Source organism: Oryx dammah, unplaced genomic scaffold, assembly GCF_014754425.2.
Source record: "Oryx dammah isolate SB20612 unplaced genomic scaffold, SCBI_Odam_1.1 HiC_scaffold_3, whole genome shotgun sequence".
Taxonomy (NCBI): Eukaryota; Metazoa; Chordata; class Mammalia; order Artiodactyla; family Bovidae; genus Oryx; species Oryx dammah.
The window spans coordinates 70,769,478-70,793,650 of record NW_024070187.1 but is presented as its reverse complement, the minus strand read 5'-3'; the positions used below and the strand labels follow the sequence as shown (position 1 = coordinate 70,793,650).

The 24,173-nt window shown below is 36.9% G+C and overlaps 1 protein-coding gene across 2 annotated transcripts in view; it reads right to left on the bottom strand.

Annotated features, from left to right (window-relative positions):
* CEP135 (centrosomal protein 135) overlaps positions 1 to 23,653 on the bottom strand; it is a 74,435-nt gene extending 50,782 nt beyond the window's left edge. The window contains exons 1-10 of one of the 2 annotated variants that reach the window (XM_040238250.1): positions 23,414 to 23,653; positions 19,961 to 20,117; positions 18,268 to 18,458; positions 16,868 to 17,035; positions 13,800 to 13,941; positions 11,697 to 11,781; positions 8,294 to 8,422; positions 5,979 to 6,194; positions 3,074 to 3,139; positions 544 to 682 (exon numbers count right to left, since the gene is read on the bottom strand). In XM_040238250.1, coding sequence (XP_040094184.1) covers positions 544 to 682; positions 3,074 to 3,139; positions 5,979 to 6,194; positions 8,294 to 8,422; positions 11,697 to 11,781; positions 13,800 to 13,941; positions 16,868 to 17,035; positions 18,268 to 18,458; positions 19,961 to 20,073 — 1,249 coding nt within the window. In that variant the 5' untranslated portion in view covers positions 20,074 to 20,117; positions 23,414 to 23,653. The remainder of the gene's footprint in view (positions 1 to 543; positions 683 to 3,073; positions 3,140 to 5,978; positions 6,195 to 8,293; positions 8,423 to 11,696; positions 11,782 to 13,799; positions 13,942 to 16,867; positions 17,036 to 18,267; positions 18,459 to 19,960; positions 20,118 to 23,413) is intronic. The other variant, XM_040238252.1, reaches the window with a different exon arrangement.
* Between the last annotated feature and the right edge of the window lie 520 nt (positions 23,654 to 24,173).

Below are 24,173 nucleotides of genomic sequence, written 5' to 3'. Positions count from 1 at the left end.
CAGTGGGCCTGTGTATCTTGTTTACCTTATACATCCCAGCACTACCGGCTCATAAACATTTGTCAAATGAATGAATGAATTCTTACATGTTCCTTAAACCAATTCATTTAGGATAAGGTACCTGGCAGAAAGTTTGCCTATTTCAAGTGTGTAAGAGTGTGTGTGTGTGTGTGTACCTGAAGGTGATAAAACTGTATTTACTTAAAAAGATTCTGTACTTCAATTTCCCACTATTTCATAATGGTGTTCCTCACAGTCTTAATTCTATTATCATGTGTCTCAAAGAAAGATAAATTTACATTGGAAAATATTCTCTCGGGGTTCCCTGTACCAACTAGTCACAATATAAAAGGTTCCTATAAGGTCCTTGAGGGAGAGGGATTTTCTACTCTATCTCAGTGCCTAGTCTGGTTTCTGATACACAGCAAACACTCAACAAATATTTATTGAATGAATAAATAAAAAAGAAACATCATCTACTACTAAAAATAAAACATTAAGAAGAAATCATACTTTTTAAGTTATTAACATTTTATATTTTACCTGTAACTGCAAAACTTTCAATTTTTTTGTTAAGTCTTTGCTTTTCTTGTTCAAGCTGATGAACAACAGTTTCCAGGTCTGATTTTATAAGGAGTTCATCACTCAGCCTCTCCTTTTCTTTATGACATAAGCTTAACTCCTGAAAATTTTAATACTAAAATTAAGATTTCTAGCAACTTTACAAAACATGAAAACACATTTATTTAACAGTAATTCACATACACATACTTTTAGTCAGCCAAATATATACCATTTCAATTAAAGTTAATTCTCAATTGAGGCTAAAAGCATCATAAAACCCAAACTCAACAGTGCTCCTTTCTAAAGTAGTAGAATTATTGGATTTTATTTTCTTTTAATTTGTTTAGCACATTGTCTTTCAGAAAAGTGAATACGACTTGTTCAATAAAAAATTTTAAAGTGTTTTTATGTTTAAAGAAAAGCAAAAGTAAAGACAGTGCTCTAAGACTACCACAGGTATACATAAGTACAGGGTTATTCTCAGTCTCACCTGCACAATGGGGATAAAACCAGCACCTGGACATCGAGGGTTCATCTATGAATGATTCATCTATAGAGTCATCTCTGGCTGATGCTATGACTGTGAAACACTCTGTACAGTGTCTAGCACATGGCAAGTACTTAAATGTTAGCTAATAATATTGTTAGCATTTATCTTAAAAATACATAAAATGTAATACCAATGGAAAAAATAAGAAAGGTCAGAAAGTAACTACATCTTGCTGTCAGGCAACAATACTGAAACTTGGTCACAGTTCAGAGACAATATTATAAATCACATACAACTGCAAACAGTGTGCATTACAAACCGCAGTGAACAAACAGCAAAAATTCCTGTCCTCACAGAGCTTTCACTATAGTGAAAACAACATCAAAACATCTACTTTACATTTCCTGACTTCATGGGACAATTTTACGTATCTATGAAACTCAAGAGTGGACAATATCTAGCAGGTTTAGCTAATTATTCAGTGTTCAGCTGAACTGACTACCTGATAAAGTAGTTGGATAAAATTGAAAGTCACTGTGATACACTGTTCATAGTGAACATACAAAAACCAGTTAAGTATCTGAACACCTACTGTGAGCCAGTGTATCACAAAAGGCTTCGCTTTTTAATTTGCCTCATGATTGCCACCAGAATATTACCACTAGACTGTAAAAAGAGTATAATTAATGAGAAAACTTTGAAGTTAGTACTAGTCTTTGTTTCCAATATTAATGGAGACTCATCCAATTTAACAAGCTATTAAAAAATTCTCAATAATCTATCAGGTGACCGCCTAGGAATTTCTACTTGTACGCAAGACATTCTTTCTGCCGGTTCTAGACTATAAGATTATATCTAGGTTAGGCTACATCCAGGTTTATGCTGGGATGCTTACTAGTTTTCTCATTTGAAGACCACCAGAATGAACAATATGACTAGTAAGATGGTTTATAATGCCAAGCAAAATAATTAAAAGAAAACTGAGTTTTTTAAAAATAAAGGTCAACCATTTTATCAAGTAATTATCAGTTTTAATATTAGTAAACTGATGAGTCATGAAGTCATTTAAATAATATAAAATTCCTAACAGGCTTTCCAAATTTGAGTGTAACTTGCTACCTATTATATATGAGATTAAAGAAGGATACAAATATACATACTGACTGAAATAAGTGAGAGAAAGACAAATATCATATGGTATTGCTTATATATGGAATCTAAAAAATGGGTACAAATGAATTTATCTACAAAACAGATATACAGTTATAGATGTAGCAAACAAACTAACAGTTAGCCGGGGGTAAGCAGGAAGAGGGATAAATTGGGAGATTGGGAGTGACATGAAAATTAATAAGGACCTACTGTATAGCACAAGGAACTCTACTGAATACTCTGTAATGGCCTATATATATAAAAGAATCTATAAAGAAGAGTGGATATATGTATATTATAACTGACTCACTCTGTGTACATCTAGAACTAACAGAACATTGTAAATCAACTCTATTACAATAAATTTTTTTTAATTTCTAGAAATATAAAAAAGATTTATAAAATATAAATGTAACCATATATATAATACAATGGGATATTACTAGCCATAAAAAAGAAGTAATGACACATGCTATGATACCCATGAACCTTGAAAACAATGGGTTAAGTGGAAGTCACACATAAAAGGTTACATATTGTATAATTTCATTTACATAGAATATCTAGAATAGGCAAATTATAGATGACAGAGACAGAAAGCAGATTAGTGGTTGTCTGAGGTTGAGCAGAGGAAAATGAGGAGTGACTGCTAATGGGTATGAGGTTTCTTTTAGGAGTGATTAAAATGTTCTGGAATTAGTAGTGATGGCTGCACTACTTTGTGTATCTATACCAAAACCGCTGGACTGTACACTTAAAACAGTAAATATTATGATAGGTAAATTATAATTAGTAAAAAAAAAGTAAAATAAAACATAAAATTTTTCTTAATGAAAATTCTGGCAATTTAATACAAAACCTACTCACCAGTTGAAGTTTTCCCATCGTTTCTTCAAGATTCCGCATTTCAGAAAGTTTTTTTTTAATCTCTTTCTAGGAATAAAAAGCTTATTAGGTACATACCTAAAAGTCAAGAATACTTAACAATAAGTGACAGTGAAAATGAGGCCAAGTCATTTTTGAGTAATTTATGTTCCCTGTCATCAGTGAGCTAAAGCTTTAGCCAGCTCTATGTCTCAGTTTCAATGAAGAGGAGGCAACGTTTAGGTTTCTCTTTAATTTCTGGTATCCTGAATGCTTACAGGGACCTATTTGTGACATGTGTAACAAGAGAGCCCCTTGGAAATCTTCTGTCTGTATACCTGCAGGACTTTTCCTGAGCCTTGATTTTTGGGATTCCTCTTACGGCCCTGTCATTTCCTGACTTGCCTATCCTATTAGCTCTTTCACCACCCACTACTATCAACCTGTGCTGTGCTTAGTCGCTCAGTTGTGTCCAACTCTTGGCTGCCCCATGGACTGTAGCCCACCACGCTCCTCTGTCCATGGAATTCTCCAGGCAAGAATACTGGAGAGGGTTGCCATGCCCTCATCCAGGAGACGATCAACCTGGATCCTCTGAATGGCAACTAAGAGTGCTGAATGCCAGGATTAAAATATTATGACCTAACAGGAATCTTTTACGGAGCCAAGTTGTCATTCTCGACTACTGCCAATGTGACATGTGAAACTGTGTTCAGTATGTTGTGCACACATGGCAGAATATGCAAAACACAGTAGAAAAGGAAAGCAACAAGACAGAAATACTGCAAAGAAACTAAAGTCCCAAAAGCAAAATTAAACCTGCACTAATTGAGACTTCCCTGGTGGCCCAATGGCTAAGACTCCATGCTCCCAATGCAGGGGGCCCAGGTTTGATCCCTGGTCAGGGAACTTGATCCCACATGCCACAACCAAGACCTGGTAAAATAAACAATTTTTAAAAATTGCACTAATTATGTTTTCTTCATTTTCAAGGTTGCTTTGGCTATTCTGGGTCCCTTGAGATCCATATGAATTTTAGGATTTTTTTTTCCTCTTTTTGTAAAAAAACATATCACTGGGATTTGGAGAGGGATCACACTGAATCTGCAGATTGTTTTGGGTAGTAGGGGCATTCAAACAATAAAGTCTTCCAATCCATGAACACAGGATGTCTTTCCATTTATTTCTGTCTCTAAATTCTTTCAGCAGTGTTTTACAGTTTTCAGTATACAAGTCTTCTGCCTCCTTGGTTAAGTTTATCCCTGAGATCTTTATTCTTTTTGACGCTACTGTAAATAGGATTATTTTCTTAATTTTTTTTGGATTTTAATATAGAAATGCACCCAGATTCTTACGCAATGATTTTGTATCCTGCAAGTTTGCTGAATTTATTAGTTCTGTTTTTTTTTTTTTTTTTTTTTGGCGTCTTTAGGGTTTTCTACACATATCATCTCATCTGGAAACAAAACTTTACTTCTTTATTTCCCATTTGAATGCCTTTTACTTCTTTTTCTTGCCTAATTCCTCTGACCAAGACTTCCAGTACTATGTTGAACAGAAGCAGGGAGAATGGACATCCTAGTCTTGTTTCTAATCTTAGAGGAAAAGGTTTCAGTCTTTCACCACTGGGCATGATGTTAGCTCTCGGCTTTTCACATATGGCCTTTATTATGTTAAGGTAGTTTCTTTCTATTCTACTAATTAATGGAGACACTGTATAAGATTAATTCATTTTATTTAGTTGATGTAAAGTAGTGATCTTAAAATTATTAATAGGTTATACTCATGCTTGGGATAATATAAAGATTATCCAAGTATTATGCAAAACTATCATATACATACAGTTCTATGAAATCAATATCTCGATTGTTAATTTGCAAATATCCTTCTTAAAAATTATCTACCTGAAAACCTGTGGTCTAGGTATCATGTGAATTCTTCTTTCCCACCTACCCTTCCACAATTGCCTTTTGCCCATTTTTCAAAAGAAAGGCAAGCTTCTAATTTCATACTATATTTGTACATATAAATAACTTCTGAAGTACCAGACAACACCTTAATGTTGGGGCTGGTCAAAGCCTTTAATTAAGATGCTATTTTCTCACATTATATCTTACTAAAAGATATATTTTCAGTACCATTTTACTTTTTTATTTGGTAAGTATTTACCAACATTTGTGATACATCTGTCACTTTGATCCACAGACTACTAATAATTATAACACGTTTTACAGGAAAATGCTAACATTCTGAACCTTATAGTCACAGGATACTTTTAAATTAAAAAAATTCAATTCATGTATGTTTTTAATTGCAGAGACATTTGACAGTTATCATAAAAAGATATTCAAGCATAAAATATGTTACAATAAGATAAAAAATATGTATGTATCTTATTAGATACAGTTTTGTAGGGATTTCAAGAAAGGTCATTTGGATTCTACTGGCTATATTTATAGGAACAATACGACAATTTTATTTTAAGAGATCAATCTTTACAACTGATTAGAAAGTACATCCTTTGCATCTATTTAAAGATGAAAAATGTTAGCTACCAACTTAAAAATGTGCAAGGACATACATAGTTTCAAAAAATACCTTTAACGGGTTCGTGAGCATATAATGACCTAGAGGACAAACTTCAGAAGCCTGCTCATAATGCAGAGAAAGGACAGATGAAAATCCTGAATGAAAAGAGGAAGGAATCTGGAGAATTGCCATAAGAATAGATGTGGCTCAGAAAGATAAGCAAACAACTGGAGAAAGTGCAAACATTTAGAGCATGTAAATAACACTTAAAAAAACGTGAATTACAAAACAAACCAAAGGACCTGGATAGGATAGCAAAAGAACTCTAGCTCACTCCTCTCTAGGAGAATTAACGCGCACCCTCAGAGCCTAGATGTACCTTTGCTTCCTCAAGTTCTTTGTCAGCAGTCTTGAGCACTTCTTCTTTATGTCTTTCCAACTGCTGTGCTAACTGGTCTATTTCAGTTAATTCCTGGCAGAGTTTTTCATTTTTGTTACTTAAATTAACAACTTCAGATGTTACTGTTTCCTTGGTTTCCATAAGCTCTTGTATATGCTTTTCCAGGTCTTTATTAGCTTGCTGAAGAAAGTCAACCTAAATTGAATTTGTAATTCACAAGTTAATAAACTGAAAAATTATCAAATACTGAACTTTCAAAATATTTCAAAATACTATGTTTTTTAAAATACTGAAAGTTAAAACTCCAGCTATTTTACATTTTCAAATTTATATTGTCTTGATTTGTAAAACTGCTGATGTGTGGTTTAATAAAAATATATATGTCTTCAGTTTTCAAGCATGGAAGGAAAGGATAAGTAAGAAATTTGTGTGAACCTTTTCCCAACATAGAGTTCTAAATATATGACAAGATTACCATTATGATGATAATATTAGTCTGGAGTGCTGTACCATACAGTGGCCACTAGCATCTGCATATGTCTACTAAACACTTAAAACGTGGCTAGTCCAGAGGTGTGCTATAAATACAAAGAGGAGTCCAAAGACTTAGTATAAAAAAATAGTACAATATGCCAATGATTTTTGACAACATCGACTACATGTTGAAACGATAATATTTTGGATATATTTAAGTAGATACATTATTAAGTTAATTTCACTTGTTTTGTTTTTACTTTTTTTAATCAGACTACTAGGAAATTTTAAATGACATATGTGGCTCATATCCTATTTCTACTGAATAGCACTGCTCAAGAGCTATGCTAATATTTGGGACTTAATCTACTCTGGCTGCAGTCCAGGCAGCAGTGATATCTAAATTTCTAAAGATCATATAGAAACAACCTAATGTCCTTGACAGATGCATGGATAAAGATGATGTAGTGTGTGTGTGTATGTACAATAGAATATTATTCAGCCATAAAAAAGAATGGAATAATGCCATTTATAGACACATGGGTGGACCTAGTGATTATCATACTAAATGAAGTCAGAAAAAAGACAAACACCATATGATATCACTTATATGTGGAATAAAAAAAATACAAATGAACTTATTTACAAAACCGAAACAGACTCAAAGACACAGAAAACAAACTTATGGGTACCAAAGGGGAGAGAGGATTGGGGAGGGATAAATTAGGAGTTTGGGATTAGCAGATACAAACTATTGTATATAAAACAAAGTTCTACCATATAGCACAGGGAACTATATTCAATAACATGTAATAAAACACAATGGAAGGACTTTACTAGTGGTCCAGTAGTTAAGAATCCACTTGCCAAAGCAGGGGACACCAGTTCAACCCCTCCTCTAGAAACTAGGATCCCACATGCCATGGGGCAACTAAGCCTGAAAAATGCAACTAGTGAGCCCACCCGCTGCAGCTACTAAAGACTGTGTGCCCTAGAGCTCAAGCTTGGTAAGAAGAGAAGCCACCTCAACAAGAAGCCTGTGCGCTGCAACTAGAGAGTAGCCCCAACCATTGAAACCAAAGCCCATGTGCAGCACAGAAGACCTGGTGCAGTTAAAAACAAACAAAAAAAACACAATGGAAAAGAATATGAAAAATATTACACATATAATATGGATAACTGAATCACTTTGCTGCATACCAGAAACTAACACACACTGTAACTCAACTATACTTCGGTTAAAAAAAAAATTTTCTAAAGGTCATTTGTCATGTTTCATAGAAGTCCCTTGCTCTTTCATTCTTAGGTCAAATGCATGGCAAGGCAAACTACTACAGAGTTAAACAGAAACTCTAGGTTTAATTTTTATATTTATTTTTAAAATAATATTTTTTATATTATAAAGGAAATACAAATTTTGAAAAAATTTTGAAAATTTTTGAGAAAATCATAGAGAAGACTATGTCACCACACAAAGATAAACCTTTATTAGTGTATTTTGGCATAGTTTCTTCTAGTGTTTTCTCTCTCTGAATGTATATACACAATTTTTAAAGCAAATTGAGGATTACTTTTTACCTATAGTTTATTCTCTTCTTTTAAACACGTAACACTGTGGTATATCAATTCCTACACCTCATTAAATATAAAAACAGGATTTTTCAACAGCTGTACCCAATTTTGGATACTCTGACTCTATGAAATTTTTTCTGCTGTAGATAACACCCAACTAAACAACCCTTTCACCTTTATAAACCCAAAGACCATTAAAAACACTTACAACTTTATATGCTCAGTGAAATAATTATAAAAGTCATTACCTGAATATTTAAATGAGCAATAAGCTTTTCGTTGGCTTTATTTCTAGTCTCCAGAGAAAGGATATCAGAGGAGCGACCCCCATCCAATGCAATCGACAGTCGTTCTATCTCTCGTTCTCTAAGTTCAATCTGAAAACATAAAGTTGTGCTATCATTTTCAAAGATATGGTTTTGAACTGAAATGATTAACACTGGACAAATGTTTATTTGAATATACTTCCATTTTTCTTTTGGCCCACGATGTATACAAAAGATTAACACTCATATATGTTACTGACACATAAATGGTATTATGAGATCCATTTACGCAGAGCAAAAATATACACAAAATCTCAACCTAAGAACTGTCAACACAGGTTTCATAAGTATTTTTACTGAAGCGATTCTTCCCAATTTTATGTTTTGTTTCTTCTCTCCTCTAAGATTAGGCAATGTTTATACAAAAAGAAACTAAGTCCTAGAACTGAGTCTGAACTACTTCAGTGCCTGGTAAAATAAATGGGAGATAAACAAATGAATATAAAACAAAAAGAAAATGATTTGCTACTGAAACTCAGTATTAAAAAGGATATGAGGCCGGACTGAATTTGCGTTACTATCTATTATTTAGAAAAAAACAGATATACAATCAAAAACATCACTACCAACCATGAATTCCCACACAAGAATCTAGAAAAACACACACATTTTCAAACTCTGGTTTTCTTTTCAAAAAAAAAGAAAATCAAAAACAAAAACCAAGTATTCAATTTAACAAACAATTATTGAGCAAAGTTCTAAATATACAAAGATGAACAAAACATGATCCCTTACTTTCAGGAACACACAGCTTTACAGGAAAAGCAGGAAAGTAAGCCAATAACTGCTTTAATATGTTGTTCAATGGTACAATAATAGAAACATGTATACAGTACCAAAGTAGTCAAGGGAATAAATAAGTCCAAAAATGTTATAAAATATGGTAGGCAGAGAAGAAAGGAGGGATATTCCAGGCAGTGACAGGGAAGCACAAGGCAACATGATATGTTTAAGGGAGCAGAAATGACTCGGTATGACTGAATTATAACATGCAAGGGAAATTAATAGTTGGAGATGAGTCCAAAGAATTAGGCAGGAACTAACTATGGTAGGCACTGTATACTTCACTAGGGAGAAATATTATTCAGGACTAAAGGGTGAGTGTGATAGGACCAGAAGCAAGGAGACCTACTGTAGGAACGTACAAGAGATGATTAGAGCCTAAGAAACAGTGGGATGGGACAGAACAGAATACGTACATTTAAGGACTGACAGAACATGGTGAGTAGAGATTGAGATATATAAAGACTACAGAATGCTGGCTTGGGTGGATACTGAAGGTTCCAATCAAAGCTGAGGATACAGGAGGAGAAACAAATGTGAGACAGAAGCTGGAAAGTTCAGCACTAGGCATATGTGTACAGACACCATTCATCCAAGTGGAAATGCCAGTATCAAGCTGGGCATATCAGAATGGAACTCAGCAGAGAAGTGTTAGCCTGAGAGACTGGGGAGTCATCAACATTCAGGTAATAAACTAAGAGAGCAGACGAGACTATCTGAGAAAACATGGAGAGAAGTCAAAGAACCTTGGGGATCGGTGATATTTTAGGGAGCAGGCAGACAAAAGAGCAAAGACAATATTATAAGAGCTAAAAAAAAAAAGGCAAGAAAAGGAAAACCGAAAGAAAATGAAGCCACAGAAGAGTTTCAAAGAGAAATGATCAATAATGTCAAATACTGCAGAGTGAGTCAGGAAAATGAAGACTTAAAAGTATCCTTCTGGATGCAGCAATTAATGTCAACGGTAACAGTAACTAGACCAACTTATATAGTGGGGGACAGAAGCCAACAGAAGGTTAAGAAGTGAACAGGACGTGAAGAAGTAGAGAAAGAAGAGTAAGACACCCTTAAGAGAAGTATGCATGAGGGAGAAGAAGGCCTTAGTCAGCAAGAGGGGAAAGGTAATTCAAAGATTTTTTAAGGGGTATTAGCGATGATGATAAAAGCATCTCCTCACAGTACTGTTATGAAGACTGAAAAAAATTTATAGCCATTAAAATGGCCAAATAAGTTTGTTAAAGAATAACTGATTAAAGCAATATCCTAAGGAGAAGAGAGGGAACGGGGCCAAGTGCACAAAACCTTAAACAGGAAGAATACCATCCTACCCATTAAGTCTTAAGGAGAACCTGTGAATACTGCTCATTTGAAAAGCAGAGATAGGAAACTGAAAAAGATGATATCCTGAGAAGGAGGGTGTTACAGGCCATGCAAAGAGCTTGAAGAGAACAGTAAAATCTGGAATATATGCTGAGAAGAACAGAACAAACTCCCCCACACAAAAAAACCTGATAGAGAACAGAGTAGACTCAATCAAGATTGATAACCACTTAAATTGGTGATTTCAATCAGAATGGTCAGGCTATTTTCTTCAAACACCTCAGCCACCTCATGAAGACAATAGAGACTGGTCAGTTTATGATCATAACGTACTTAGAAAAAAATGTGATCAAAGGATGACTGAAGCTAAATTGAAAAATATCAATTAATATTCATCTCATATGCATATTTGATATGTTCAACATCTCTCCATAAAGTAAGTTTTTTGGATGACACTACTACAATTCCTTTTAACTCCATTTTATCCAAGTGATCGTCAAAGTACTTCATAAACTTAGCACTTATACCAATACATAGGTTACATCTAAATTGGCCTGTGCAGATTTCTTTACTCCAAAAAAAACGTAGTTATGTGCAGAATATGGAAAACGTGTTACCTGATTTAAACTTCAGTAAGCATATTAAGAAAGCAAGCCTGTAATTACCCAAATCAGAATTTAGCCAAGACACCAAAAGTATAAAAGAACAAAGCTTGTTCAAAGTTTTCATGTAACCCTGAATCTATTCATTCCCTTGCTTCTTTAGAAAACTGTCGTATGGGGTACTAGTGCTTACAGAGAAAACATTCAACAAGCATGGTAACTCGGAAAAGTAACTTTCATAGAAATATTCAAAACGATAAAATCTACAGAAAGGGTAAAAAAAGTTTTTTAAAATACTATTATAAAGCATAATACACTTCAAATAAAATACCTCTTGAGATGGAAACAGTTAATATGGTTATAATATTTGGGGAGATGTATGATTCACCTTAAAAAAAAAAAAAACACACTACTATTCACCTCAATGCATAATGCAGGGAAAGGACTTAAGGTTCTGAAGCCATCTAAGCCATTCCATCTATAAATTCTATTAACAAATTTACTAAAAAGAAAAGCTGTATTAAAAACTCAGTTATCAGAAATATTAAATATAACCCAATTCTATTTACAGTCACAGCACACTCACCTCAATCCCAACTAGGCAAATAAAAAAATCCTACCTGCTTGTTATAATCTCTCAGTTCACTTTCCATCATTGCTAACTTCTCTTGTAACTGGCAGACTTCTTGTTGAAGTTCTTGAATTCTGAAACATATTTATAAGTAATGTCAATATATTTTTGATAAGAAATACAAAATAACAAAAGTGAAATTAGATGCCTTCTTTTAAAAACCCTCAACTTTTTGTTTCTCAGTGAGGCAGGAGGTGCTGTGCCAAAGGGTTCCCAGGCCACAGCACAGAGCGCATCATCTTAGAGATTTAATTCTATAAGAACAGATACAAAACTGAGTGGTAAATAATCTGAAACTCAGATACATTATGTCTCCTACTGCATTCTGATCCTTAGGACAAATTCTTCTGGGTACTGTGGCCAATTCTTAGGTTCAGGGAACTAAGCATTGCGTCCCAAACTCACAATACTATTAAGTGAAATAAGGGACTACATGTTTTCTGACCCCACATGGCCCTGTATTTTCTAATGAACTATCTTACAATCTTAGAGAGAAGAAAAATACTGAGAAATACCAATTTTCCAGGTAACTACAGCAAAAAACAAAAAACAAAAAACTACTCTTCCCTGGAACTTGTTAATTCCAAGAGAATTAAGATTTGTCTAAATCATCTGAATTATATGAATCCTAAATGTACTGTACTACATCACACTTTGCCAAGCATTAACAAAACAAGTCACAATCACTTTCGTACTAGAAAAATAAAGCCTGAAGCCAGGTTTAATTTCAAGAGAGCTTTTCCATAGGGTAGATAGAGTATGGCTGAACACTGCTTGTACCTGCTATTAGTATCACTAGAACCAACATTACCCACTAATGTAGGAGTAGGAGAGCAGTATGTGTGCAACCACACTCATATATGCGTGAATGACTCTAAACACAGTTAAATGTGCATGTGCAAATTCAACAAATAAGATAATCAAGAGACTAATGCCACCTATGATGGCTTGATAGAAAAGAAGAATATTAAGGCAAAGAAAAAGGCAGAAAATGATACACGTTGCTGTTCAGTCACTGTCGTGTGCAGCTCTTTGCGACCCCACGGATTGCAGCATCCCAGGCCTCACTGTTTCTCACCATCTCCCAGAATTTCCCCAAGTTCATGTCCATTGAATCGAATACATACAGAGCCCTCTAAAACTTGGTAAATACTACTAACATATTGTCTAAGTCCTAGTTTATAAGTACCAGAAAAACAAAACACAGAATATTTCATGGGTAAAGTCAAGTAAGTGTATAAATACAGATACAAAATATTGTGTGAGAATAACTGAGCTAAAGACCTTAATTAGTCCCCCAACCAATGTCTTTCTTTTTAATTGCTATAGAGATTAAAAATAAAGTAGAAAACTCTCTCATATTGTCTACATAATCTACAAAGTAAAAAGCTAGCTGCACTAACCATTTCCACGAGTGTATTCTGTACTTTTCACTGTTTCTGCAGCCGTGACCAGAGAGGCTGTCATTAGTGCCCTTTCACTCCTCTGTACCGTTTAAGATGTTCTCAGTGGCATTCTGTGTATTTCCCCTTGTCTCATCTTCTTACCAGGTTGTAAGCTTCTCAAAAGTTGCATCTTTACATCCCGAGAACACTTACCTAGCCTTTTCCAAAGAATTTATTGAAGTTATAATTAAAATAGAATTTACATCTGATTCCAAGTTGAGGAAACACCAACATACAAAGCTAGAGAATCATGAAGCAAAAATTTCAAAGCCAGTTACAAGTCTACTCATGCTACTGGCATTTGAGAAAAATCTGAAGTAATAGAGAGTCTGTAGAAGATTTACTTGAGTGATAAAACTGATTGTCAAAGCAACTCTACTGAAATAGGCTCTAGGTGGCACTAAATTGTTTTAAAGCAAATATAGACAGAAACCTCAGATATGATTTACTTGAAATGAAATTTCAAAACAAGTGAAAACTTTCTATATTCAGAATATATTCAGAAAGTGTTTACTGAATGCTTGTGCAAAGTTCTGTGCTACACACCAGAGATAGGCTAGTTAAGAAGACAAAACCCTACCATCAAGAAACTTAGGGCTAACCAAGTGATTGGTTAACTAAAGCCAACAGAGAATTCTTTAATGTACCTGTTATCAGCCACATGCAGGAGATCTGCAATGTAAGGGTCATCTGGCTGAGGAACTGGATATGAACTGATTTCAGAGGGAGGGACTGGTTCATCAATCTGCATCCGCTGGCGCCTGAAAGCAATATTTCTTTTCTTGCCACCTAAAAAAAAAAAGCAAATGTGTATTTCAAAAAACTGAAAACAAAACACTGTCTTAGAATTGAATACTTTAGAAGGCTAGCCCTTTTGTTATAAAGTATGTCTCTAGCTCTTATTACATAAGAGCCAGGTCAAATGTTTTCTCCCTTATATATAAACACCCACTTGATCTTTAACTAAATGACTCACTTCTGAAAACCTCAACAAGACATGGTTAGAAAGCAAGCTTCATTTTCTGCATGCTTGGTATATATGCCCAGATTTAATCTGTTCATTCATGAGATGGGGACCAAACTCTGGCAAGATTAAAAGCTGAGTGCGCCTTGTGGTACATAACAGAGCTCAAGAAGTCATCACCAGCAGAAAACTGTCAAATGAGAAGCTGAAGGCAATGATAACTAAAATAAACATGTTTATTAAGCAAGGCCAAAGGAGCAGATAACTGAAACTTTAAGAATCAAAATTAGTATGTAGCAGAATATGTATCCTGAATTTTCTCAATTATCCTTAAACTAGCAGGTGTAATTTCTTTTGATGGCTAGATATATCCCATCTTGGCCCAAACCACAAGGATAATTTGCCTTTTCCAGTACCTGGCCCAGATTAGACATGTACTTGAAAAACCAACTGACCCTCACAAAGAACAAACAACCCACACTCTGTCTTCCTTAGAATCCTAACAAGCTTTTTCATACTCCTCACCTCTTGTTTGAGGATGCAGAAACTAGGTCAGAAGTATTTAAATGACCTGCTTGTAGTTACACACCTGAACAAGGTAAACCATTTTCTTCTTCCCTTATCTCCTGGTTTTCCTCCTTGGTTGCTCCTCCTCAGTTTCTTTCAAAGACCCTCTTCTTCCATCTGTGCCTTAAAAGACAATTTCCTAGGGTCTGTCTTTGGTTCTCCTCTCTTTCCAATCTACATAATCTCACTAGTAACTCCTACCACATTCAGAGCTTCCGTTCTCAGGATATTCCAATGATTTCCAAATGTGAGTATCCATCTAGGACCATATTTCTGAGGAAAGATTACATATTCCATTGCATACTAGGAGTTTCAATGTGAATGTCCTGTGGATATAACATCCTCAACAAACCCTTTGTTAATGGTGGACTTTTGTTCTGTTTTCCATATTCCCTATCTTAAGAAATAGTAGCAGGGCATCCTTGGTGGTCTCGTGGTTAAGACTAGGGGCTCAGGCTGTGGTACATATACACAATGGAGTATTACTCAGCCGCTAAAAAGAATACATTTGAATCAGTGCTGATGAGATGGATGAAGCTGGAGCTGATTATACAGAGTGAAGTAAGCCAGAAAGAAAAACACCAATACAGTATACTAACACATATATATGGAATTTAGAAAGATGGCAATGATGACCCTGTATGCAGGACAGCAAAAAAGACACAGATGTATATAGCGGACTTTTGGACTCAGTGGGAGAGGGAGAGGGTGAGATGATTTGGGAGAATGGCATTGAAACATGTATAATATCATGTAAGAATCGAATTGCCAGTCTATGTCCGATGCAGGATATGGCACGCTTGGGGCTGGTACACGGGGATGACCCAGAGAGATGTTGTGGGGAGGGGGGTGGGAGGGGGGTTCATGTTTGGGAACGCATGTACACCCGTGGTGGATTCATGTCAATGTATGCCAAAACCAATACAGAATTGTAAAGTAAGAAAAATAAATTTAAAAACAACAACAACAAAAATAAAAAAAAAAATAAAAAGACTAGGGGCTCAGGTTTGATCCCTGGTTAAGGAATTAACATCCCACATGCCCCATGGTGCAGCCAAAAAAAAGAAAGAAAGAAATAGTATTAATATCCTCATTCATCCACTCATTCACTTCAAACAAACTTGGAAATTCCTCTACATCCCAAGTTTACTAAATTTATCCATCACTAAATTTTAGAGATTACACCTCCTAAATCACTCTTGATTTAGGCTCATTCTTTTCTCAGAAAATCTAATTATCCTCCTGTTTTGGTTTTCTTAATCTTCTAGTTACTTCTCAGATCTTCTCCCACATTTCCCCAGCTTTTCTGCCGTTGGCTCACGCTCCTCCCTCTCCCACCTTATTTTCTGCCATTTCAAGTCCCACGGATTCCTCCCTGATCCTGGCCTCCCAGCTTGCAATTCTTCAATTCTCAGAGTCTCCTCTTCACTCAGCTACAGGCACACAGTAACATGATTAAGCCTGGACTGTGTCACCAGATACAACTGAGCCAGCTTCCAGATCTTCAACTCTCTTCTGATGGCAATCTTCTTTCTGACCAAATTACTACTGGTCCTCACCATGTTCTTTAATCCCTCAGTCTCTACCAAGTCTCATAATTCAGCACCTGCCTTCACCTCCTTTGCTTCCATAACCTCAGTCTCATGGTTTAGACACCTCCATGATCGGGAGATTCTTCCATCAACTCTGAGCCTGGAGAACCACTAACTCTGCATATAACCCATCATTTCTGTTTTCTTCCTTGAGAGCTAAGGAGCATAAGGCTAAGAAGAGTAAAACTAAGAAATAACAGGTGTATCATTTTCAAAGTCTTTAGAGTATGAAGTATTTTTATAATTAATAATGATGATAGAAATAAGATAATAATAGATAATAATAGAAAATTATTAAGATAATAATAGAAAAAAGAATTCAAACTAATAATAAAGGAAATAAAACCCTAGGCACTGAGGTTAGACAATTTATACCTAAGAAGTTTACTGTTATGTAAGTTTCTAAGCACATGTATAGAATATAAGCTGGGTTTTAAGAAATAAATTTTAAAGGTTTTGTGACTATCCAAATATATCTTTTCAAATACTAAAGTCTAAAGCATGAGTACCCAAAGTCCCATTTCAGTCAACAGTTTTAACATCTTTAAAACATTAGATGTATATAATTTGTTTTTAGAGGGAACAGATTCACCTGGAGTTTGAACTACAGCTTGCAAATTCTTTTCTTGAAGCTGCTGAATTTTCTCATTCTTAGCTTTGCTTTCTTTCTCCATAAGTTTGAGTTTATGAACATATTGATTATTTAGAAATTTCAGATCAGCTGTTTCACGTGCACACTTTTTCAATGTGGTTTTCAACTCTTAAAATGAAAAAGATTTAAAGAGTATTTTATACAGCAAGAAGTTCTTCCATTCCATAAAACAAAAAAAGTCACAATAATTTGAAAGGCTCCACCTGATTCTTATATGCTTTGTTAGAAGGTTACAACTTTTCTACCACCATTAACAAAATTGCAAATAAGTCACTAAGCACAAAAAGGAATTATATTTTTCTTCTGTGGTGAGCCTAATATGAGCTTTTGATCCAGTAAATTGGATACGAAGCTAAGGGATTATCAATTCGTGCCAAGTATTAGCCAGGGCTTTCTACTAAATACAAGAAGATTTTATAATAAGTTAGCCATATAATTTAGCCTTTGCCTACTACCTCTGAAATCATTCTATCTTCCAGATCAAAAACAGGGTATAAAAGAATCAGAACAATAGATATACGACTTTTTCTCAGAAACACAGAAGTTGTTACAAGAACATTTTTCTTCAGTACCAGCATTTAATATTTTCTATAGCAACTTTTGGGCTTCCCAGGTGCCACAGTTGGTAAAGAATCTGCCTGCCAACGCAGAAGACACAAGAGACACGGGTTCAATCCCTGGGTTGGGAAGATCCCCTGGTGAAGTAAAAGGCAACGCACTCCAGTATTCTTGCCTGGAAAATTCCATGGACAGAGGAAACTGGTGGGCTGCAGTCCACAGGGTCACAAAGAGTCGAACACAACTGAGCACACGCCACCACCATTACAGCAATTTTAATTCTAAAAATTTAATCCACATTCAGTGAAGATGAATATAAATTGTGGAATGCAAATTTATTTTTCTTTTGGAAACTCTTCAACATACCCTATGCTACTGCTACTGCTAAGTCACTTCAGTCGTGTCTGACTCTGTGCAATCCCATAGACGGCAGCCCACCAGCCTCCCCCATCCCTGGGATTCTCCAGGCAAAAACACTGGAGTAGGTTGCCATTTCCTTCTCCAATGCGTGAAAGTGAAAAGTGAAAGTGAAGTCGCTCAGTTGTGTCCAACCCTCAGCGACACCATGGACTGCAGGCTTCCAGGCTTCTCCGTCCATGGGATTTTCCAGGCAAGAGTACTGGAGTGGGGTGCCATTGCCTTCTCCACAACATACCCTATAATATCTCAGAAACTGTCAGTAGGAAGACTATCACATTTTCTAACCAATAGTTTCAAAGGTAGACTAGGATTTCCCACATATAAAATGAAAAGGGCAAAAATTTCAAGTCACAAAAATTTACCTTTAATATGTTGACCTGATTGTTCTCTCAGTTTCATTAATTCCAGGTATAATTCATTATTTTCCTTACTCAACCTTGCATTTTCAAGTTTATAAGGTTCCAATACAAAGTCAAAATTGGCACTCTCTTTTTCAGCTTTCACAGCAGATAATTTTGATTTCCGAAGACTTTCTGTTGTATGAACTAGATCACTAATATTAAAGAATGGAAAATGCAAATACAAGAAAACATTCTATTAACTTTTAATAACTAAAAACAGATTTTTAAAAGGGGTTAAATGTTAATACTAAGTGAGATCAAATCAAAAATCAGACATACGAAAACAAACATGAGATGTCTTTCAAGGTACTAGGAAGGTCTCAAAACTTTCCCGGCATAATTAAGTTATAAAGCATACACACATAGGCAGAATCATCTTTCAACCTGGTCTCACTCATCTCCCATGTTTAGTCAGTCACCTGTGGAATCTGTGACCCCTATTTGGTCATTTAACATTTACTGAATGCCTGCTACATGCTAAGTGTCAGGGATGCAACAAACACGGATCAGTTCCCTACCTCTAAGAACACAGATGAACACACTATTCACTACAGCAACATTTACTGGGCAGGGAACATGGTAAAGAACCCACTGACATGGAGCTTATATCCTACTAACAATCTGTCAAAAGTTACAGTACTATGTGATAAACTCAATAAATGTTTTAGTGCTGACCATGTGTTCAGCCTGTCCTAGGTATGGCAGTGAAAGTCAGTCTCTAGTTTCTTGGAGTTTGCATTCTAAGGGGAAGGTAAAACAAATTTCTAACAATAATAACAGCTAAGGTAACGTGCAGCATATGTGACAGAGAGCTGCAGGCCATACAGCTAACTGAGCATAAAGACAAAGCAGGAAGGAGAGGAGAAAGAGACTTTATAGGCAGATAGAACAGCATATGGAGAGACCAAGGGTGAGAGTGAACACGTGTTCAGGAGCTTCAGGTGGTTCATACAGGGAAGGTGAAGGGAGTGTAAAATCACTGGGGAAAATGCCTGTCAGTTTCTTGGAAAGTTAAACATACTTCCACCCTATAATTCTGAATTGCTGACCAAGAACTAGATCATGAAGGATTCTGGAGGCCATACTAGAGACCACAAAGTATCTCTCATCCATTTGCTTCTTTTCATCATTATCACTTATAGTCCTACTGCAAAAACTTCCTAGACCATTTCTCTGCTCTAGTTAGTCTCAAATCACAGTAATAGCATTTATGTGGAAAAGAATAAAAATAACAAAGAATCTTTCAGTTAAATTAACATGTTAACAGCTAAAGTCATCATCAACCACCTTAGAGAAGCACTATAAATGAGTAGCAATTAAAGACCAGTGACTAACATAGTATCATGTCAACTGCATTTCAATAAAATAAAAACCAGTGAATAAAGCAGCTACAGAACTCCTAACTAGATCAGAAAATCACATTAAAAATTGTACTTTTACTCACAGACAAAACTCTCAGAAACATTTACTCTAAATAGTATAGTGTGAATGGTGACCCTAGAGTTTTGCAACATGGAGAAGAGAGAAGCTTCAGATGATTTAAGGACTTTTAAAAAGTCTACCCATTTCTGTAACTAAAGCATGAAGCTCAATCAGAAACTAGATAAGTGGGATTCAGGGTCACACAGGTTTGCAACAGTCTTTTCATCTTTACCTGAACAGTTTTTCTACCAAAGGTATACAGTCTACTGTCAGAGTCTGGCGGTATCCCAACTGATCCAATCTTTTCCTAATATTAAGATACTTTCTTTCTGCAGCTGTAGTCATCTTGTGTTCCAAACTAGGTTTATTCACTTCCAAAAATTAAAATCCTATAAGAAAAGAGTGAAATATCATTCTATTATACATATTATTTAATGTTTTTTAAAAAGATTATTTTAATATGAAGCAATTATTTTTTGTTTCTTTTCAGGCAGACAGCCCTCTAGAATATTTAGATTGATTTAAATCCAATGCTAATGATATCCATGTTGCTGCATTAAAATAAATATCCCCTCATAAACTTAATATGCAGAAGTTAAAACAATAAAACCTCTAGAAAAAAGAAAGAAGAATATTTTTCCAAGCCTGAGACAGGCAGAGAATACTTAGAGGAGCCTCTTTTAAGTTTTTCTTTTAAATATAAAAGAGAAACTTGATAAATTGGATTTCTTCAAATTAAAAATGTCTGCTCATCAAAATATATCCTTTTATTTGACAAAATAAAAACTTAAAAGAGTAGGAGAAACATATTCATAATATCTAACAAAGAATTTATATATAAAATACAGAAAGAACCCTTAAAATTCAACAATAAAGACAACCCAATAAGAAATGCAAGGCTAAGATTTGCAAAAGATATCTGAATGAGAATAATCATACGAAAAGGTGCTTAATACCACTAGACATCAGAGAAATACAAATTAAACCACAATGAAATATAATTTTGTCCATACTAGAATGGCTAAAATTAAAGGTACAATACTAAATGTCTTCAAGGACTTGGAGTAACAGGAATTTTCACATTGCTACAGGAGTGTGAAATCATTGTGGAAAAAGTCTGTGGGAGGGAGGCTCAAGAGTGACAGGATATATAAGTACTCATAACTGATTCACGTTGTTGTACAGCAAAAGCCAACACAACATTGTAAAGCAATTATCCTCCAATTAAAAATAAATTTTAAAGTGTGGCACTTTCTTATAGAGTTAAACATACCTCTAGCCTATGACTGTGTAATTCTACTCCAAGGTATTTACTCAAGAAAATGAAAATAAACATCTACAAAGAGACTCTACAAGAATATGTGAAGCATCTTTATTCATAATAGCTCCAAACTGGAAACAAACTATACAGAAGAAGGATAAGTACACTATACTTAAACAATGTAATATCACTCAAGAATAAAACAGAACTGGCCCATGTCAACAGCATGGATGAATTTAAAAACACTATCTGAGCAATAGAAGCCATGATTATATGAAGTTCAAGAACAGGCAAAATTAAACTATGTACATAGAAATTAGAACAGCTGTCACCTAGGGCCATGGGGATAATTGGAGCCTGACTGGAAGGGCATGAGGGAGCTTTCGTGGGTAATAAAAATATTGTGGTAATGGGGACAGACACCACATCAATATATACATTTATCAAAGCTTTTCAAATAGCATATGTAAATTTTACTTACATTAAAAAAGAAAGACCCCAACATGTAAGTGTCTCTGGACATCTTTTTATCCTCATCTTTTTAAATATCTATGAATATATCATCTATCAATCCACCCTAAAATGGAGTTATCCAAAGATCACTTCTTTAAAAAAAAAATGCTCTTTTCTAAACTTTGCCAGGTAAATGTGTGTGGTCCTAGTACTCATATTTCTAAATCAAACAAGAACTTTGTTTTACATCGGTATTGCTCTTCACAATTTATATAAAACATGCATGGATATGAATATATGCAAAATTTGACCCTCACAACTACTTATGAGGGGAAAAGGGTCAAGGACACCCTCCACATTCAGAGATGAGGAAAGGCTGCCTAGAGAGAGTAACTTTTTCCAAATCACAAGGCCACCAAGTAGCTGGGCAGTCAGGTCTCCTGAGTCCTGACCCACTACTCAGGTTTCTGTATTATGCCGCCTCAACTTAGTACCACTCCTTGATAACTCCTTCCTACAAATCTCTCCTCCACATTCTTGTTAGCCTTTTCTCTGAATGACGTTCCCATTCTATACTAGGTTCTTTCTAGGTTCCTTCCACAAGAGGGACCTGACTGATGCAGGGTTTTCTAGAAAAAGTCCTGAAGAAGTCAGAAGTGCACCTGTCAGACCAAGAACTAGCTGCTGCTGCTGCTGCTGCTAAGTCGCTTCAGTCGTGTCCGACTCTGTGAGACCCCAGAGACGGCAGCCCGCCAGGCTCCCCTGTCCCTGGGATTCTCCAGGAAAGAACACTGGAGTGGCTTGCCATTTCCTTCTCCAATGCATGAAAGTGAAAAGTGAAAGTGAAGCCGCTCAGTCGTGTCTGACTCTTCGAGACCCCATGGACTGCAGCCTTCCAGGCTCCTCCATCCATGGGATTTTCCAGGCAAGAGTACTGGAGTGGGGTGCCATTGCCTTCTCCGAAGAACCAGCAGGGCCTCACAATTCAAACATGTCTCTTTTTTTGTCTGGTACCAACTTTGGTTACCCAAAATACACCCTCACATCCTTCTGAGAGACAATATGAGTAAGTATTTAAAAAAAAAAAAATCAACACATACGACAGATGAAAAAGATTAAAATCCTCCCAGGAAGGACAAAAAAACATGTATTAGGCTTTCCCCATCCATGCATGGGCTGCTGTCCTTCACCACCAACACAACACGCCCGTCTACATCATCCAAACACTGCGGCCATACTGAAAGGTTTCCAGCAGAACCACGTAAAAGGTAAGGTTTGGAGGTCCTCCAAGTAAACGTGCTTGGAACTACCCGCTTGCTTAACTCTGGGGAGTTTACGTCTGAAAGCCAGTGCACCTTATTTTTACAAAAGTATCCTCTGTGTGTGTGTGTGTGTGTGTGTGTGTGTGTAATCTCCTATGTATATAATATATATGCACAAGGGCTAGAAAAACAAAACACCCCAAACCAACATTAACTAGGTTATCTCGCGAGTCCTCCCTCACTAAACTAAAAACAGTAGAGAGTGGAAGAGGGGATGTTTACTAAGGTGCTGGACAAAGGTTAATAGATGACTCGTCCTAGGCTTTGGGGCACTTTTGTTTTACAAAGAGCCTGTATGATTCTTATACGAAAGGGTATTTTAACTTTTAAATCAACCCATCAGTCTGTAGGAGGCGGATCTGCTAGAACCGCACAGACCCGCGGCGATCGGGGCCGGAGGAACCAGGAGTCCGGGCAACCCCAGGCCGACCTCCGGGCCGCAGTTCCGCTGTCGGGTGTTGAAGGGAAGGAGGTGTCCGCAGCGAGGCGACACGGGCTCCGCGCCCCACCCGCCCGCCCGGGGCCCAGTTCCTCCCGAGGCCGCGCGGCCTCCCTCCCGGCAGCGCCCGAGCCCGGCCCGCGGGGACCGCCCGGGAGGCGGAGGCGCCGCCGGGCCCAGCCCAGCCCTCCCGCCCCGCGCCGCGCTCACCCGCAGCCCCGGCCGCCGCTCCCTCTGCCTGCGGTCGCATCTTTCCTCGCGCCTCGCGTCCCTCGCTGGCTCCTTCCGCCCAGACACCGGCTTCAGCGTTAGGACAGTTTGAAAATGGCGCGGAGAGACGATCAGGGACGGCGCGGAGGAGGTGCCGCGGTTGCCTCGGTAACGGGAGCGGCCGACGTTTCGCCGCGCGCAGCGGGGACGCGCCTGATCGGGATGGCGGCGCTAGGCCCCGGTGCCCGGAAACGCAACGGCCCGCACGGCGCGAGGCCGCGGCGCCCCCTGGCGGCCGGCGAACCCCTAACCTCGGCGGGTGCCGGCGATAGGACTCCTCCAAGTCGATCGCGTGCCTCGCTTGACCTTCTTGGCGCGGGGTTAAAATCCTGCCCGGCCCTGGTCCCTACCGCGGATCAGCCTTCACCCGTTAGGGGGACGCCTTCACCTAAACTCCAACGACAGGCACAATTGCAGCTTTCCCTGTCAGCCACCCAACACAATTAACTGTTGCTCCCACACCCATGCCCAGATGTAACCCACTATGATGATATAACATCATAATGTTTTGATCCCGTGAGTTATAACTCATCCCTTCAAAACGTAATTATTTGTATGTCTCTTCCTGCCGTCCCCAATTGTGAATTCCTGGAGTAAGAGATTATTTTATTCAGCTATGTTTCTCTAGCACTAACCGCAATAAACATTTGTGAATGGAATTAAATTCAAATCAACTAGTTTTACAGAGCTTGTTCATAAA